The sequence below is a fragment of the Cetorhinus maximus genome, chromosome 19, assembly GCF_964194155.1.
Source record: "Cetorhinus maximus chromosome 19, sCetMax3.hap1.1, whole genome shotgun sequence".
Taxonomy (NCBI): Eukaryota; Metazoa; Chordata; class Chondrichthyes; order Lamniformes; family Cetorhinidae; genus Cetorhinus; species Cetorhinus maximus.
Window position 1 is genome coordinate 90176820 of NC_135897.1, and position 19038 is coordinate 90195857.

The following is a 19038-nucleotide window of genomic DNA, read 5'->3' on the forward strand; positions in this document are numbered from 1 at the left end:
TATTGATGATCTATGTATAGAAATATTTCCTGGGACCAATTATAAGCCTTCCTCTCTCAACTCTGATCCTTCTTAGCCCGTTACCCGTGGAGTGCATGAATGTATTCTGGCTATCAGATGAAGGACCTTATCTGCGTGAGATCCTATCTGAATTGTCTCCTCAAGGTTGAGGAACCCTGGCTTACCATTCTGTTGTGCCAGAGATGTGAAATACACTTTGTTAACTGTCCATTCTTCATGTGTGAGGTGCAGTCAAATTCAGTGTTACGAAGATGCAAACAATGAAAGGGGTCCGTCCCTCTTTTGCAACAATGATATCAGTGCACTACAAAGTAATCTACCGTTTGAAGTGCTTTGACCCAATTCAGTGAGAGAAGGGGCAATATAAATGCATCCATTGTTATAATCACTGTGACAATGGAAATCAGCCATGTTGCTCACCTCACATTGCTGTTTGTGGGATTTTGATGAGAATAAATTAGTTTCACTGTTTCCTACACTACAACAGTGATTCACTTCAGAAGTACTTCAGTGGCTGGAAACCATTTTGAGACTTTGTGAAGTCATGATAGGTGCTATATAAATAAAAGTTCTTTCTGTCTTTGTTTTCTTCACTGCCTTATGCCTGATTGTATGGCATTCTGCAGCATAACTCCTGGGACTGATTTGGCAATATAACTAGTTTACTTAGGAGAGATTGATCAGTTGCACAAATTTTTGTCAGTGGAAAGCATACAAAATCATGAAGAGGAAGAGTCAAGATCCAGCTTGGACTGAATTTGTTAATCACTGAAAATATATTTAGCAAATTTCTACAAGCTAAAACACAATGGGTAAATATAAATAAGGCCACTTGATCACATAAATGTAGGGAAAAAAGTTCTGAGTACAACAGACTGGATTATAGAGATTGCAGCTAAAACCCAGTTAGTGTATTAAGGAGATTGATGCAGCTCAGATGCTGTCTTTTTTATACTGATCCTCATGCAGAGAATACTGAAGGAAGTCAGTGTCCAGCACTGATATGGGAACTTCAAGAAAACGCCATATCCTCAACAGTCCCACTCCATCAACCATTGAAACATAATAGAGCTTAATAAATGGGAATTTCACTGTGTACCTAATCCATGATGTACCTGCCCTGAGAGTATTTGATATTAGAGTAGAGAGAACTTTTACTCTTGATCTTGAAATGGTGTCTCTGATCCTGATGAACACAAACTTCACTAATAAAACAGTCTCAGTAACGTCTCCTTGATTATAATGTGCACAGACAAAAGCAACAATATAGTTTGAGTTGAGAGCATTTAGCAGCACATTTTTACATGAAGACACAAATTCAATTTTAACAGAAAATTCAAGGAAATGGAGTTTCACTGTGTATTACAGTGCCAGAGCCCTTCTGGGGTGAGTCACAAATCAAGAAAATGGAAAGTGAATCTGCAAATCTCATGTCAAGTGATTAAATGAATTGATGTAAAGAAATCATCTAGAACCATTTTATTAAAGTATACAACTTTGAGCTACAAAAACATCATTCAGAGTCACATCTCGTCTCCAAATGATATATTTCTCTTATTCAATTTAAGATTCAGTAACCGAATTGAGAGGTTTACAGATGGTGAGTTATTAGTGCAGCTGGCTTCCATTCTCCGATGGAGTCTTCGTTCTCCACACTGAGACTCCGATGGATTGTTCCTGAAGGATCTGACTCTGCGGTTTTTCTGTTTGCGGCTCTGACTGTCGTGAGGCTTCCCCAATCATTAGGTACCTTTTATTTTTGTCCTTGAAAGGGATGGGGAGCAGGGGGAGCGGGGGTGGGTGGGGGGGTGCAAGGGGTCTGGGGTGTCAGTGTTTGTGCTTTGACCCAAACTGTTTTGTGTTGATTTCCCACATACTCAACTCATTAAAAGGAAAGGTTAGACATAACGCAATTTTCAGAAGCTCTACAACAGTGAAATCAATGTTGGACAGTTTCTTTTTGTTTCTGCATGAAATATAAGGCTTGCGGTGCTTCCTCGAGGCTCGATGGGTTTTGTTGCAATTCATAACCACGTACTTAATGACTGCATTTAACGTAAAAAATAAAGCAAATCTTCCTCTCGCCGCCTCAAGACTCTCAAGAACTGCTCATTTTCTTCTGTCTGGTGTCCAGACTATTTAAAAAAAAACGGCTATCATACCAATCACACAGGGAAGTGACACAATCCGGCGGATGACCTTTCACCTCTCTGCACCAACTGCTTATCAGCTGTTGTCAGAGGAAGTCAAACACCCCACAATTCTTCGCTGCATGACAAGGAAAGAAGCACACAAGAGGTTTAAGAAATTAGTTCAAAAGAAAGCAAGATGAGAAATGATTACACTTTCATTTTGTTTTCACAACACACTCTCAATAGATGCAGTTTTTTGTTTTCTAAAAAATAAAGGAAAGAAAACTTACAATGGAAAAGGTATTAAAAGAGGCAGACAGACAGGCCTTTGTCCGCACTCACACACAGTCCAGTCTTGTGGGGGATGGGGTGGGGGGGGGAAAGGGAGGGATAGGAACGGTGGTGCGGGAGAAGCAAAACAAATGGTTTTTGTTTATAAATTTGCAGATTAGTGCTGAATAAATACAGTCCTGTTCACACTCCAAATGTGCTACTCCATCACAAATAGGGCCTCAGTCCAGTTTTTTTAGTTGTCCTGTTTTAGTAACAAGACAGAATAGATGATGCTTTCTTTACAAAAATGAAAAACAGTCACATGACATCCACAAAGAACTCACTGGGGTTTCCCATCGCCATTCTGAAGGACTGTCTACTTGCCGTGAGTTCTGGGGGCACTGAGGCCAGGTCGCGGACTGGTGGAGCCCCCGGGGGCGCCATCGCAGACTGTGGGGGCATCATCATGAGGGGTGGTGTGTACAGGGGCGGTAAACCCGGAGCCCCGTAAGACTGGTGCGTGTGATGGCTGCGGACGCTGGCGGCCATGGAGTGGTGGCTCCGGTGGCTGAGGTTGCTATGGTGACTGTGCTCACTGGCGGGGGCTGACCGCTCGCTGCCCGCCCGCTCCCGTCGAATGCCACTCCTCGTGGTGTGATCCGACTCGCTGCCACTGCCCCCGGACTTGGCATCGCCTGCTTTGGGCTCCTTCTCTTTCCCCCCTCTCCTTTCACTCCCGCTGCGATTAGATCCACTGCTTCGACTTCCTGAAACAGAGAACCCAAACAAAGAAGCATTAGAACAAAGCGAGGATGAAGTGGACGGGGGTTAATGAGGTCACCCCCTCCCACCCTTTGATGGCTACAAAAGAAAAGGGAAAGAACTTGCATTCGTATAGCACCATGCACTACTTCAGGATGTCCAAATTTGCTACTCCATCACACACAGCCCAGTGTTCAGATTTCTTTCAGTAACGAACAGAATAAATGATGAAAAAACAAAAACACAATTACCTGGAAAAACTCAGCAGGTCTGGCAGCATCGGTGGAGAAGAAAAGAGTTGACGTTTCGAGTCCACATGACCCTTCAACAGAACGAAGGGTCATGTGGACTCGAAACGTCAACTCTTTTCTTCTCCACCGATGCTGCCAGACCTGCTGAGTTTTTCCAGGTAATTCTGTTTTTGTTTTGGATTTCCAGCATCCGCAGTAGTTTTTTGTTTTTATCTCTGAGAATAAATGATGATGCTTTCTTTGCAAAATCGTGAAAACGGTCACATGACTTTACAAAGAACTCACTCAGGTTTCCGATCACCATTTTGAAGGAATTGTTGCTCGCCATGAGTTCTGGGGACACTGAGGCCAGGTTGCAGACTGGTGCTGCCCCCAGGGCTGCTTCATAGACAATTAAGTACTTTTGAAGAGCAGTTGCTGCTATTATGGAAGGAGACACCGGGGCAAATTTGCACACAGCAAGGTCCAGAAATAGCAAAGAGATAAATGTCCAGAAAATACATATTTTAGACTTGATGGGAATGGCTGTATCAGAAACAGAACCAAGGGTGCTACTGAATAGGTACAGACAGGAGCGCCGAAATTGGTAAGGGTCAGAGAAGGAGTTATGTGGAGCAGTAAGTGAGGATAGTGGGGTTGAGAGTAGAATTAAGATTTAACAAGGTCAGGAAAACAAGACCATGGATGGCAATCCCTCTGTTCCTGCCTCATTTACGTCTATAATATCCTCTTCGAGGCTGAAAGACTGCAGCTTATTAAGCTATTCGCCATAGCTGAAGCCCTCTGAGACCAGCAATAATTGAATTCCCAAGTATTGTCTCTAGGAGCTAATCCCTGATGTCATGGACGTTTAGTGGCATTCATCTTGAAGACGTGGACCAATGAGAAAGCTGTATCTTTTAGAAAGGCAGCCACCATATGTAAAACCCTCAGAGCTACATTGGATAATAAACAGAAAGTCACAAATCATCTGTTCCACTCATCTTGGACTGTGGTTCTGCTGTTTCGAGTTATCATTGCTTGCAACACAACATTGCGTCATTACAGCCAATATCATTAAACCAGGTTATCTAATCATTATTACATTGCTACTCATGGAAGTTTGCTGTGTGCAATCAAGGCTGCCACGTTTCCTACATTACAACAATGAGTTCACTCCAAAAGTATTTCATTAGCTGTAAAACACTTTGGGATACGCTGATGTCATAAAAGATGCTACATTAATGCAAGTCCTTACTTCCTTTACCACATTAAACCATATTTTGCCACACTGAGTAACGAGACACCAAAATGAGAAATGAAACTGAAACCACTGTACAAATCCCATAAGTCCAGATGTATTCATTTTTATACCGTTTATGATGTTACTGGAGTCAATTTTCTTGGGATAAGTGTGCTGACACACTAATTTCAAACATGCATTCCTTGCCTTGGGATTTAAGGAATCTGACAAAATCCTGGAATCACACAGCACACAATGAGGCCATTCAGCTCATCAAGCCTGTGCCAGCTCTTTGAAAGAGCTATCTAATTAGTTTGGCTACGCTCACTCTTTCCTCATAGCCCTGCAAATTCCCTTTCAGATATTTATCCAATTCCCTTTTGAAAGTTTTATTAAGCCTGCTTCCACCATCCTTTCAGGCAGTGCATTCTAGAACACAACAACTCAATGTGCAAAACAGGAGGCGGCCATTTAGTCTCTCTAGCCTGTTCTGCCATTCGGTGAAATCATGGCTGATCTGCAACCTAACTCCATAAAACTCCCATCAAAAATTGTCCTTATCCTTCTTCCAGTTCTTTTGCCAATTACTTTAAATGTTTTATTACATTAAAGGCGCTATATAAATACAAGTTGTTGTTGTCCATTTGTATCATCTGGTTAACGATCCTCCTGCCATGTTTTCTCTGTACCTACTCTTTCAAACAGTTCAGGATTTCGAACACCTCTTTTAAATCTTCAACCTCCTGTGCTGTACGGAGAACAACCCCAGCTTTTCTAGTCTCCTGCTGCAACTGTAGTGTCTCACCACTGGTACCATTTTGGTAAATCTCCTCAGCACCCCCTATAAGGCATTCTTGACATCCTTTCTAAAATGTGGTGCCAAAAATTGTACCCAATACTCCAGCTGGGACCTAACCAGTGTTTTATAAATGTTTCACTTCCTTGCTTTTGGACTTTATGCCTCTGTTTATAAAGCCAGCCATACCTTATGCTTTGTCATCTAATAGTCTATACTCGGTGAGTTTCCTTATGTGTCCTTTCACCCTTTTTAAGATTATAACTTAAGAGAAAAAAAAAGAACATGGAATATTATCTATGTGTTGAATGGTTGAATTTCTGCTTTAGTTGTTTTATATTGATAAAATGCTACATAATGGCCCAGTTTGCTGCAGTACGGCACCTTGCAGTGTGAACCTTTGTTTAGACTTTCTCCCTCTCCTTTCAGCTTAAGGTGTCATATCCCTGTCAGTTGCCTTCCTACCTACCTCTCTTCCTTCAAGATGTTCTTTAAAACCTACCTCTTTCACCAAACTTTTGACCATCTGACCTAATAGCTCCCTTTGCAGCTTGGTGTCAAATTTTGTTTGATGCTCCTCCTGTGTTTGGGCATTTTGCCTGTTAAAGGCGCTACATAAATGCAAGTTGCTCTTGTTGAACTGATAATGGGCCTTGGTCAACTTCCTAAGGTGTGGTACCCAGAATAGGACACAGATAATGCACTAACCCTTTCGGTTAATATGGTTCTCTCACCTTCACTGGGCTGGCTGCCGGCACTGCCCCCTCCATAAGTGAATCCGGTGACGTCGTGGTAGCCCGGTGGGTGTGGGTTGTACGGGTGCTGTGGGGGATACTGGTAGGGGAAGGCAATGGGCCATGGTGCTGCGCCTGGGTGGGGGAGGGGTGCCAACGTGTCTTGATCCGAAGTGCCGCTTGATCCATCGTGGTCATTCAGGGTTAGATTAGCCATGTCTGTGGAAAAGGAAGTATTGCAGGCTGTTAATTCTGTTAATATTAGTGAAATCACCATGTGCAGACACCAAATGTCTGTAATCCCACTACTTACTGCAGGTCCCTAAGCACTAACTCATATCTGATCAATTGGAGCCAATGTGTAAGGTCCAATGTTTTCCAACCTTCAGCCCCACTTCGCAACCCCAATTTCTTTTACCCTGAAGACAGTACTTCCAGCCTTTCCCTCGATACCACACCCAAGTGGGTTCAGATTCGTCTGGCAGGCTATTCCACTATGAGAACCATCACATCCAAACCTGATTCTGTCCTCACCCACCACTCACATTTCCCACCTGGAAGGGAGGGTTGGGGAGGTGGGGTAGGGGTGGTCACTGAGTAGCAAGTCAGAAGTGACAGGGCCAGACTGATTTCCATTCGTAAACCCAGGGCACCACTGAGGGAACTAAAACGTTCCACAATTTCCTGCTCTGAAAGACTAGAAGAGATTATATTGCTGCAGCTGTGGCAAGTTGTTTAGTCATGAATTTCAGGCCATCATAGTACATGGGGCAGGCTTGATAGACCATTTCCTCCACATCAATTTTGTACTTTTGTAAATATTCTTGGCTGACCCTGAACTTTGGAATGATCAGTCTTCAGTTTGTTGCAGAATCTTAAGGCTGTAAATCACAAATCTGATGCCATGGAATCACTACCTCATCTTCTGTCTGACTCTCATTATAATGTGCCTTGATCTTCACCATGTTAGCTCAATAACAAACAGCACAGCAGCAACTAACACCTTCAACATGGAGAGAACTCTTCATCTTCTGAACAACATTTACAAACTGCATTCCATTTCCAGTTCCCCGATAGGCAGTACAGGTGAAGTTGCTGCAATATTCAGTGACGGGTAACGATGGATCACAGTGTGTGTACAGCTCAGTGTACTAGGTAGCTCAGTGATGGGTTACACAGTGGGTGTACAACACTGCCATTCCCTCCATTGCTCCTGTAAATATTGCTGAAAAAAGAGACATGCTATTGAAGCTTTTTTGCCTTGCACCCAGCAGGACAGATGCAAGAATACCAAATTTCAAAGGGAACAACAACTTATATGGAATGAGAAAAGCCCATGCTTGCAAAACTCAGCACATAATATTAGATATAATTCCACGATTGGAAAGCACTTGCCGAACAATCCTAAGTGTGCTAAGAATTACACGAACAACTAATTTAAGATCATCAGCCAGGTTCACAATGTGGCTCACTTAAACTTGCTACAAGCTACATACATTCATACACAGTGTCTTGTCCTCTGCAGGCATTGCATCTTTTTTGAAATAAATGTAAACCTTGGGGACAATAGTTCTCTGGTGCATTCTCCATGGCTACACCTTGACCAATCTGAGTTGACTGGCCAACCAATCACCACCCTTTCCTCATGGAGTATAAATTGTTGCTCCCTATGAAAGTTGGTATTCTGGCGTCTGTCCCGATGAGCGCAAGACAGAAAGCTTCAACAGCTTTTCAATAATACTCAAGTACTGTACTAGCAAACGACTACTTGTTCCTGTAAGTCTGGGGGCTGTTATTGCAGCCAATTTCTGGGGTAAAGCAGAGCAAGGATGAGGCACTGCATGTTTGAGATGCCACCAAAGACAGAGTTAGTAACTCACTGCCACAGAGATTCCCGAAGATGTAGTAGCATTGCTCTGAGAAGGTGATTTTGTTGACAGTGTGTCGGATGTAGCCAGCTTTGAGGAGATTGCTGGCGTATTTTCGGGCCTCACGCCGGTCTGGAAAACCTTCGACGTGGTTATACAGCCAGTCAACAACATCTGAACCTGGGGAAGCAACACAGAATTATTCAGCAAAGAAGGAGGGCATTCACCCATCGTACCTGTTTTGGCACTTTTAAAGAGCTATCTAATTAGTACTCCCCAATCCCAATTCCCATGCTGTTTCCCCATAGCCCTGTGAAATGTCCCATTCATGCGTTTATCCAATTCTCTTTTGAAATTTACTACTGAATCTGCTTCCACCACCCTTTCAGGCAGTGCGTTCCACAATAAACTTCTATACTCAAGGGATTACAATCCTAGTCTATTCAACCTGTCCTCATTATTTAGCCCTTTTATCCCCAGTATGTTAGACCCCAAATCTGATGTACTGGAATCACTACCTCATCTTCTGCCTGACCCGCATTATTAAGGGCTTGACCTTCACTTTGTTAGCTCAATAACAACCAGCAGCAACTAACATCTTCTACATGGCGAGAGCGAGCTCTTCATCAGGCAAGTACGACTTGTTAGGGGCACATTGATTAGGGTCTAATCGAAAAGCAGAATACTGCAGATGCTGGAAATCGGAAATAAGAACAGAAAATGCTGGAAATACTCAGCAGGTCAAGTAGCACCTGTGGAGGGAGAAACAGAGTTAACATTTCAGGTTGATGACCTTTCATCAGAACTGGGAAAAGTTAGGATCTTGGTTGCTGGTGGTGGTGGTTGGGAGGGAGCATACAAGTTTTTCCAAATGGTGAGCTAAGGTTGGTGGGGTGGGGTGCAGTCTCCCTCTTCCACGTTTATCTCATTATCACTCACTAATGGCATTGTTTGCAAAACTGGCTCACTGGCTGGATCCTACATACCTATAAAAGCATTGGGGATTGTTATTTTAAGCCACATCCGGTCACGGACTTCCAGGCCCGATTCCGGTGATGCCATGGCCTTGACGATGGTGACTATATCACTGTGGATTGATAAATGAAAATCGTCGAACCCTGAAAAGAAAAGAAGACAAATAAATCCCACTTCAAACGATGCAGTGCAGTGCTGGGCTGTCCATCTATGATATGGCAGGCAGTGTAGCACACATGTCATCCTCAAGTGGCCCAATTTATAATAAGCATTATTCATCCCAGAATACCTAGCACTATGAAGGATTCTAATTTTTGGCTTACTTCATAAACACTAAATTATAATGTTGAGTTCATAGTCAATAGGCACTTGATGCAATTTAATTTTTTGCCACAAGCTGTCACTTATGCATAGAATGTTTCATAAAACTATGCCAGTGACACCTATTGGCAAAAAAAAGTCAGTGGTACAGCAATTTCACACCAAATTTGGAAAACTTGAAACTTTCATCATCAACTTTCCCTTCCCTCGGGACTAGGTTTGATCCATTCTTTGCACAAGGATTGCTGAGTGTCTTGAACTTTTCATGGTGACTGGCTGAGATACTTTGCTAAAAACCATCAAAATGTACAATGTGAAAGGTGGGTTGAGCTATCAGTGGTTCACAAGACTCTGGACTGGAAATACAACACACGAATTACTAACTTATTGGGTGAGTGTGACAGTATTGCATAATAAACCTGCCTTGGATCTCACCGCTGACTATGTCACCTGCCTCAAAAGTCAGAAAGGTGACAGGCACCATGGAATCGAGTGGCCTAGGGTTTATCACTTCTTGGCTATTCATTTAGCAACATTTTGGCCTCATCAACTTCTTGGACCTCAGATGAACTTCTGCAAGGCCAGTATTTGTTGCCCTTCCCTAATTGCCCTTGAACTGAGTGGCTTGCTAGGCCATTTCAGAGGGCAGTTAAGAGTCAACCACATTACTTTGGGTCTGGAGTAAGGATGGCAGATGGATTTTCATGATAGTTTCATGGTTACCATTATCGAGACTAACTTTACATTCCAGATTTATTAATTTAATTTAAATTCCACCAGCTGCTGTGGTGGGATTTGAACCCATGTCCCCAGAGCATTAACCTGGGCCTCTGGATTACTAGTCCAATGAGTGACATTACCACTAGGCCACCATTTCCCCCTTAACACCTGTCATGCTCCTGGAGAGGATACAAGGTACAGAGAAACAGGAGGTGGCCATTCAGCCCCTCCAGCCTGTTCCACCATTCAATTAGTTCATGACCAATCTGCACCTCAACTCCATCTACCCACTTTGGTTCCATCACCCTTAGTATCCTTGATATAATTGATATAATTATCAATCACAGTTTTCAATTTTCAATTGAGCCCAAGCATCAAAAGCATTTTTGGGGGAGAGAGTACCAATTTCTGCCACCCTCTCTTGTCTCATTTCTCACTGTCAACCTCTCTGCTTTTGTTAAGAAATTTGTCTCTCCTGTTTGATCAATACAAATATGGTCAGTGCTTCTGAAAACTTTCCATTACTTTTCCTTTGAAGACACAAATAGCCCGTATTTTCCTCCCTGCGTCTTTTCAGGGCTAAAATCCAGACTCATGCCACATCTCCATCTCTAACGCTTCCAAACCCAGGATCACAAAACCTCGAAACTCCTCCTCTACAAACATACAAAATAGGAGCAGGAGTTGGACCCTCAAGCCTGCTCTGCCATTCAATAAGATCATGGCTGATCTGTTTGTGTTTCGAATTCCACATTCCCATCTAACCCCCGATAACCTTTGATTCCCTTGCCCAACAAGAATCTATCTACCTCCGCCTTAAAAATATTCAATGATCCCGCCTCCACTGCCTTCTGAGGCAGAGAATTCCAAAGTTGCACAACCCTCAGAGAAAAAAATTGCTCCTCATCTCTGTCCTATAAGGGTAACCCCTAGTTCTGGACCCACAAGAGGAAACATCCTTTCCACATCCACCTTGTCAACACCCTTCAGGATCTTATATACTTCAATCATGTTACCCCTCACTTTTTTAAACTGCAGCGGAAACAAGCCTGTTCTGTCTAACCTCTCTTAGTCTTCCCTCCCTTACAATAATTTGAAGCTTAAATTTGGGGTCAACTAACTCTGGCTTCATAATTCATCTTACCTTATATTTTACTCCAATCAATCTCGGTGGTCCCTTGCACAATTGCTCTTTGACCCTTCACTTTGGTTTCTCAATTTAAAAAATTGTGCACTGAATTTTTACACAACCTGCTCTCTTTTATGCACTGGTGTGTGCTTTCCTTAACTAAGGTGTAATTATAAGGTGAATAGTGAGATGTTATAGAGTAGAAAATTCTCTATTTCTGGTGTTAAAGCACTGCACCCTCTGGACACACACAACACAAAGTAGAATGAGAAACCAAGAGAAAAGCAGCTTGGTGATCGGGAAGTCATGCTATGTAATACCAGATGTAGCCAATGGTCACGTGTGGGTGGAACTTACGTTCAGTTTCTGGGATGGAGCTGGTGATGGAGGAGCTGGTGGAAGTAATAGTGCTCATGGAGGGACTCATACCATATGGCTGATAGGCTCCTGTCATGGCCGCTGTGTGCGACACCCACGCTGCCGGGTCGATGGGGCGAATGGGCTCACCTGATGAGGGGGGAAAAAACAAGGAGACATTAGTACTTGTGCCATGACAGTCTCTTTATGGTCTAGGGTCATACTAGAATTTTAAACAGTTCTAAGTGAAACAATACATGTATACATGTATGGCTCCGTGTGCATAATTGTGTGTGCATATGTGAGTGTGTATATATACACATGTGAGCGCGTATGTGCATACATACGATTCATCATCTGCACCCAATGAACTCATAGATTAACTAGCTTAAAATATTCTACTATTAACTTCTACTAATAAGCCAGGCTTGGTTTTTGCTGGTCATTAAAATAAACACTTAGCAAAAGTTACCAAATGTTCAGGAAGAGGACCCAATGGATTGAAGGCATAAGAGACAGTGGAAGTTAACAGTGCGGGATAGAGCTGTGAAATCCCCAAACAGACACTGACTGCAGCACCAGGGAGGGCTGGCCAGACTTGAATCTGACAGAGGACGAGACAGCAACTGAGAACTCAGATTGTGGTAAAGCAATTAAACAAAATGTTGTGCCATGTTACTCGCTGGAATTGAGTGACAATTTGCAGACTGATGTGATATACGTGGCAGTGTCTGGTTACAAAGTGTACTGTAACCCAGGCAGTCTTTGTTCTCCTGTTAAACGTGGAACCTTAATTATTCACAATCCCCATTACCCCGGTCCCCTCATCCACCATCTCAATTATTGGCAAGGATTTTCATGGGAGTTAGGGCTTAGTTTTGCATCAAGACAGCACAAAGGAAAATAGCTGTCGTTGTTGAAGGTAAATCATCTCAACCCCAGGACGTTGCTGCAGGAGTCGATCAGCCCAGACAGAACCATCTTCAACTGCTTCGTCAATGATCTGACCCTCATGTTGGAGGGAAGAAGTGGGATTGTTCGCTGATGATTGTACAGTGTTCAGTACAATTTGCATCTCCTCAGCTAAGGAAGCAGTCTGTGCCCACATGCAGCTCTCCGGGACAACACTTAGGCTTGGAATGATAAGTGGCAAATACCATTCATGCCACACAAGTGCCAGGCAATGATCATCTCCAACAGGAAAGAATATAAACATCCCCCCATGACATTCAAAGACATTACCAACAATGAAACCCCTACTATCAACATCTTGGGGACTACTATTAACCAGAAACATAATTGGGCCAGCCATATAAATAACGTGGCTCCAGGAGCAGTTAATCACAGGTGAGTAACCTGCCTCCTGACTTTCCAAAGCCTGTCCAGCATCTACAAGGCACAAGTTACAAATGTGATTAAATACTCTCCACTTGCCTGGATGAGTGCAGCTCGAACAACGCCAAGAAGTTTGTACCATCTAGGGTAAAGCATCCCACTTGATTGGCACCACAGCTGCCACCACAGTGGCAGCAGTGTATGCCATCTACAAGATGCACTGCAGCAATTCGCTAAGGCTTCTGTGATAGCATCTTCTGAACCTGCAACCTTTACTACAGGTCAAGGGCAGCAGGCACCATCATCTGCAAGTTCCCCTCCAAGTCACACACCATCCTGACTTGGAATTGTATTGCTGTTCATTCATAATTGCTGGGTCAAAATCCTGAAACTTTTTCCATAATAGCACTGTGGGTGTGCAGTGATTGAAGAAAGTGAATCAACAACACTCTCTCAAGGGGAAACTAGAGATGCGCAATAAATGCCGGCCTTGCAGCAATGTCCACATACAGAGAACAGATAAATAAATAAAAACGCTGCTAATGATTTACAGTACACTGGATACCTTGATGCTGTCATGTACATCAGCTTAGCCTAAATGTAATTTGTATGCAGCGTGTGATGTGATACACATTAATTTACCACAGTCTGTGGTGCCAGTTGCTTAGGTCTTGCTCTCCATCAGATTATCTTCTCTTCCTGTCACCACAGTTCGTGCTTCTTCAGGTCCTGCTGCTCTTTCCCCAACTGTTACCTTCACCTGTTCAGCACAATGCTGAACTCTAGCTAACGTCTGTAATGGGTCAATGTATAATTTCCAGCGTGTACTTCACAATCCATGACCATCATTCCAGGGATCCTCATTGGATCACCTCACAACGTGGTAGAGGGAAGGGGTTGGGAAAAGAGTTCAATTTAGAGGTACCATTGAATAATCCGTAAAAGCTGATTGTGCACCTTACTTCATCTGCCCCTCGCCTTCCCCATCTCACCTGTCCCTCACCTTCCCCACCTCACCTGTCCCTCACCTTCCCCACCTCACCTGCCCCTCGCTTTCCCCACCTCACCTGCCCCTCACCTTCCCCACCTCACCCGCCCCTCGCCTTCCCCACCTCACCTGTCCCTCGCCTTCCCCACCTCACCTGCCCCTCGCTTTCCCCACCTCACCTCCCCCTCACCTTCCCCACCTCACCTGCCCCTCGCCTTCCCCACCTCACCTGGCCCTCACCTTCCCCGTCTCACCTGTCCCTCGCCTTCCCCACCTCACCTGCCCCTCACCTTCCCCACCTCACCTGCCCCTCGCCCTCCCCGTCTCACCTGCCTCTCTCCCTTTTTTATTATTCATTCAAGAGATATGGGCATTGCTGGCTAAGCCAGCATTTATTGCCCATCCCTGGTTGCCCTTTAGAAGGTGGAGATGAGCTGCCTTTTTGAATCAACTGCAGTCCACGTGGTGTAGGTACATCCACAGTGCTGTTAGGGAGGGAGTTCTAGGATTTTGGCCCAACGACAGTGAAGGAACGGTGATATATTTCCAGGTCAGGATGGTGAGTGGCTTGGAGGGGAACTTCCAGGTGGTGGTGTTCCCAGCTATCTGCTGCCCTTGTCTTTCTAGATGATAGTGGTCGTCTGTTTGGAAGGTGCTGTCTCAGGAGCCTTGGTGAGTTCCTGAAGTGCATCTTGTAGATGGTGCATACTGCTGCCACCATGCGTGAGCGGTGGAGGGAGTGAATATTTGTGGATGAGGTACCAGTCAAGCGGGCTGCTTGTTCTGGATGGCTTTGAGCTTCTTGAATGTTGTTGGAGCTGCACTCATCCAGGCAAGTGGGGAGTATTCCACCACACTCCTGACTTATGCCTTGTAGATGGCGGACAGGCTTCACCACCTTACCTGCCTCAGACTGAGAGATCCGGGCAGTGTTCAGCAGGGAGGGGGGGTGTTGGGACATTGAAACTCAATATTTTTGGGGGCACAAAACAGGCAGGAACAACACTGAGTTTTTTATAATCCTATCCTATTTTCTTTTCCAGTGACTTCTATGGTTTAGGAAAGCAAATGGCGCTTGTTCCCGATTGCTAGCCAGTGATGCTTGGTTAGAAAGTAAAGAATGTGAGTGAGTGGAAGAGGGGGTGAACACTTCAGATGAAGATCAGATAGGACTGTGCGGTGATGCTTCCCATGGTTGATGTAATATGGACACAAATATACATACAGGAGACCATTATCTGGACGTTTCTGCACTGATGCAAAGTAATCACCAACGCACCAAAACGCAACACTACACCAACAGTTGTTGAGTTTGTAATAGCCTTAATAGCACCCCAAATGGTCATATGTGTTAATGGATATTATAGATATTTAGCTCCCAGGTGTCATGACACCTATGCTCTGTGCAATCCTAGAAACCGGCATAAACTAACACTATAGCTGAATAGATGGACAGCACATGATTCAATCCGTGATAATCCCAAGTGTTTTTGGGTCCAACAGGTTGAATTAAACTATTTGGAGTTGAAAGTATACAACAGTTTCTTCAATTATTCATTCTTGGGATATGTCAAGAGGGGCATTTATTGCCCATCTGATTCTCCTGAGAAAGTTGTGGTGGGTCTTCTTCAACAGTTTCTACAGAGCTTTCATATAACAGCATGGTTGTTAGGTTATGGTGGGGGGGGAGCGGGGGGGTGGCAGAAAAGTGGCATTAACGCCACAATTCGATAAGCCATGATCTTATTAAATAGCAGAGCATTTAATAATGCTCCTATTTCTAATAATCTTACCACAGGACACTGGGATTCATAATGGAAACATTTTGAGGAGTAATGCCCAAAGACATGAGAATTTTAATACAGATTTTGACCCTATTCCTTTTCTCGCTAGCTTCCTCCTAGCTCCTTCATCTTATTCAAGACCAATGCACCTTTGTGGCAGCTACTTACTTCTGGGGAGTGTGAAACAGGCGCGAGGTGTTGGGTCCCAGCATTTGGCAACAGTCAGCGTGATGGGCCTTTAAGGAAACAACACAACAGATCTTAGGACTTCCATAAACCAAGTTCATAAAACCCCACTCAAGACTCCAGAAACTAAACGGTTAAGTGAAACATCAGGATTTCAGCATCTGTTCCTCTTTGAACAACCTCCCTGAAAACCAACAGACGCTGTGAGACTGGGCTGGTTTAAGAACAAAGAAATCTCAGAAAAAACAGATGAGCTGCATCCACATTCTGCCACGTTGCACATAGCATATTGAACACATTTCACAGTTTTAAATTTCAGGGAACATTTTAAAGGAACACTGATCAATTTCCTGTGGGTTTGCACACAGGGATTTAAGTCCAAAGGGTTTCTCGCTCAGACTGCTGTTTATTTCCCGATGACCACATTAGAACCCAAAGAAATGAAAGAATCTGAATCTATATGGTTCTTTTCACAACCTCCAGACATCCCAAAGCACGTCACAGTCAATGAAGTACTTTTTGGTGTCAATTGCATCACCAGTTGTTACTGTTACTATGTAGAAAACTTGGCAACCAAATTGTACACTGCAATCTCCCATGAACAGAATGGTTATAATGATCAGATCCTTTGTTTTTAGTGCTGTTATTTGAGGGATAAATGTTAACCGTTACGATAGAGGGAGAACTTCCCTGCTCTTCTTCAAAATAGTAGCTGTGGGATTTTTTTATATCCACCTGAGAGGGTAGACAGGGCCTGTGGGTTAACTTTTTCATCTGAAAGGCAGCTCTTTAGACAGTGCAAGCACTCCCTCAATACTGCACTGGAATTCCAGCTCAGATTATGTGTTCAAGTCTCTGGGATGGGACTTAAATCCATAGCCTTCTGACTCTGAGGTGACATTGCTACCAACTGAGTTAAGGCTGGCAACTTGACCAGGTCCGTGACCACACAGTGAGGAACAACTCTCTTACCCAGGTTTGTGGACGATTTCTCTCAGAACTCGCACTGCGTCGTCATTGCTCATGTTCTCAAAGTTTATGTCATTAACCTGAGAAGGAGGAAGGGCTACAATTATTCATCATGACAACATAAGCAACTCCCTCGTGGAGGGCACCACAGCCAAGGTGAACCCAACTTTTATGAGTGGATTTTTCAGCAGGGATTGCTCGCGCTGATCGAATGCAGTGACGCTGGCTTATTCTGGCAGGATCAGGGATGTTGAGACCTTTGGCTGCCAACTGCATCCACGTCTCACATCAACTAACCTCATACAGACCAGAGTACATAAGGACATAAGAAGTGAAGCAGGAGTAGGCTATACATCCCCTTGTGTCTACTCTGCCATTTGATAAGGTCATGGCTGATTTCTACCTCAACCCCACTTTCTCACCCTATTGCAAAATCCCTTGATTCCATTATAGTGCCCAAAATCTATCGATCTTAGTCTTGAATATACTCGACAGTTCATAACCCTCTGAGTGAAGAAATTTTTCATCATCTCAGTCTGAAATGATTTATGCCTCATCTTGAGGCTATGGCTCCTTGTTCTAGATTTGCAGTAAGTTCGCAGATGACACGAAAATTGGTGGTGTTGTAAATAGTGAGGAGGAAAGCCTTAGATTACAGGACGATATAGATGGGCTGGTAAGATGGACAGAGCAGTGGAAAATGTAATTTAATCCTTAGAACTGTGAGGCGATGTTTTTTGAGAGGACTAACATGGCAAGGGAATACACAGTGAATGGTAGGACTCTAGGAAGTACAGAGGATCAGAGGGACCTTGGTGTACATGTCCATAGATCCCCAAAGGCAGCAGCACAGGTAGATACGGTGGTTAAGAAGGCATATGGGATACTTGCCTTTATTAGCCGAGGCATAGAATATAAGAGCAGGGAGGTTATGTGTTGGAGCTGTATAAAACACTAGTCAGGCCACAGCTGGAGTACTGTGTGCAGTTCTGGTCACCACACTATAGGAAGAAAGTGATTGCAGTGGATAGGGTGCAGGGGAGAATTACCAGGATGTTGCCTGGGCTGGAGAGTTTCAGCTATGAAGAGAGACTGGATAGGCTGGTGTTGTTTTCCTTAGAGCAAAGAAGGCGGAGGGGAGACCTGATAGAGGTATTGAAAATTATGAGGGGCATAGATAGGATAGAAAGGAAGAAACTTTTCCCCTTACTGGAGGTATCAATAACCAGGGTCCGTAGATTTAAAGTAAGGGGCAGGAGGTTTAGAGGGGATTTGAGGTGTTTGGAACCAGGAACACACCGCCTGAGGGGGTGGTAGAGGCAGGAACCCTCACAACATTTAAGAAGTATTTCAGTTGAAATGCCATAGCATACAGGGCTACGGGCCAAGTGCTGGAAAATGGGATTAGAATAGATAGGTGCTTGATGGCCAGCATGGGTACAGTGGGCCGAAGGGTCTGTTTCTGTGCTGTATAACTCTATAACTTTAGATTCTTCAGCCAAGGGAAACAGCCTCTCAGGCCCTCAAAGAATTTTATATGTTTCAATGAGATCACCTCATTCTTCTAAACTCCTGAGGATATAGACCCATTTAACTTCTCCTCATAGGACAGCCCTCTAATCCCAGGAGCCAATCTTTGTTACATCTCCTCTAAGGCAAGTATATCCTTCGTTAGGTAAGTGACAAGCCAAAAGTGCCTCCCAGTTTCCCAGTGCAGCAAGATTGTGTCTGTGATCAAAAGACACCAGCAGCATCGGATCTGGGGCCTACTTCCTTGTACGCCTCAGTACCACACCAGGAGCTGAATGTATCCACTCAGACACTGAGTCATAAGCCGGCTCTTCCTAGAAGTTGTCAACCCTCCAGTGTTGCTCCGAGATTTTCAGAGTCAGCATCACCAACGAACAACGCTACAGAGGACTGATCAGAGACGCGTCTGTGAAACCATGACAGAGAGGCGACTGTGGCTGGTATGACACAGGTTTCACCTTCCAGACGTATGCCTCATCAGAGCGGCAGTAGAGTCAACGCCACCAGACGGAAGATGACGATGGGGCCGGCGAAAGAAGACCTGGTGAAGTACATTTAAGGAGGACCTTGAAGAGCAGGACACTGCCTTGGATGGAGTGAAAGAGATTTCAATATGCCAGGGCCAGTGGCTGAGTCTCACTGCCTATTGTCTCACATGGGACAGAAGGAACCAAAAGATGAATGT

General features: G+C 44.1%; 1 protein-coding gene across 1 annotated transcript in view; it reads right to left on the minus strand.

Moving 5' to 3' along the window:
- Positions 1 to 1485: 1485 nt before the first annotated feature.
- The window catches only part of dvl3b (dishevelled segment polarity protein 3b), a 126482-nt gene continuing 108929 nt past the window's right edge, over positions 1486 to 19038 (minus strand). Inside the window, exons 9-16 of the mRNA XM_078564361.1 lie at positions 16827 to 16903; positions 15837 to 15904; positions 11562 to 11711; positions 9046 to 9177; positions 8072 to 8239; positions 6192 to 6410; positions 2771 to 3193; positions 1486 to 2289 (exon numbers count right to left, since the gene is read on the minus strand). Of these exons, the coding sequence (XP_078420487.1) occupies positions 2258 to 2289; positions 2771 to 3193; positions 6192 to 6410; positions 8072 to 8239; positions 9046 to 9177; positions 11562 to 11711; positions 15837 to 15904; positions 16827 to 16903 (1269 nt within the window). The 3' untranslated portion in view covers positions 1486 to 2257. The remainder of the gene's footprint in view (positions 2290 to 2770; positions 3194 to 6191; positions 6411 to 8071; positions 8240 to 9045; positions 9178 to 11561; positions 11712 to 15836; positions 15905 to 16826; positions 16904 to 19038) is intronic.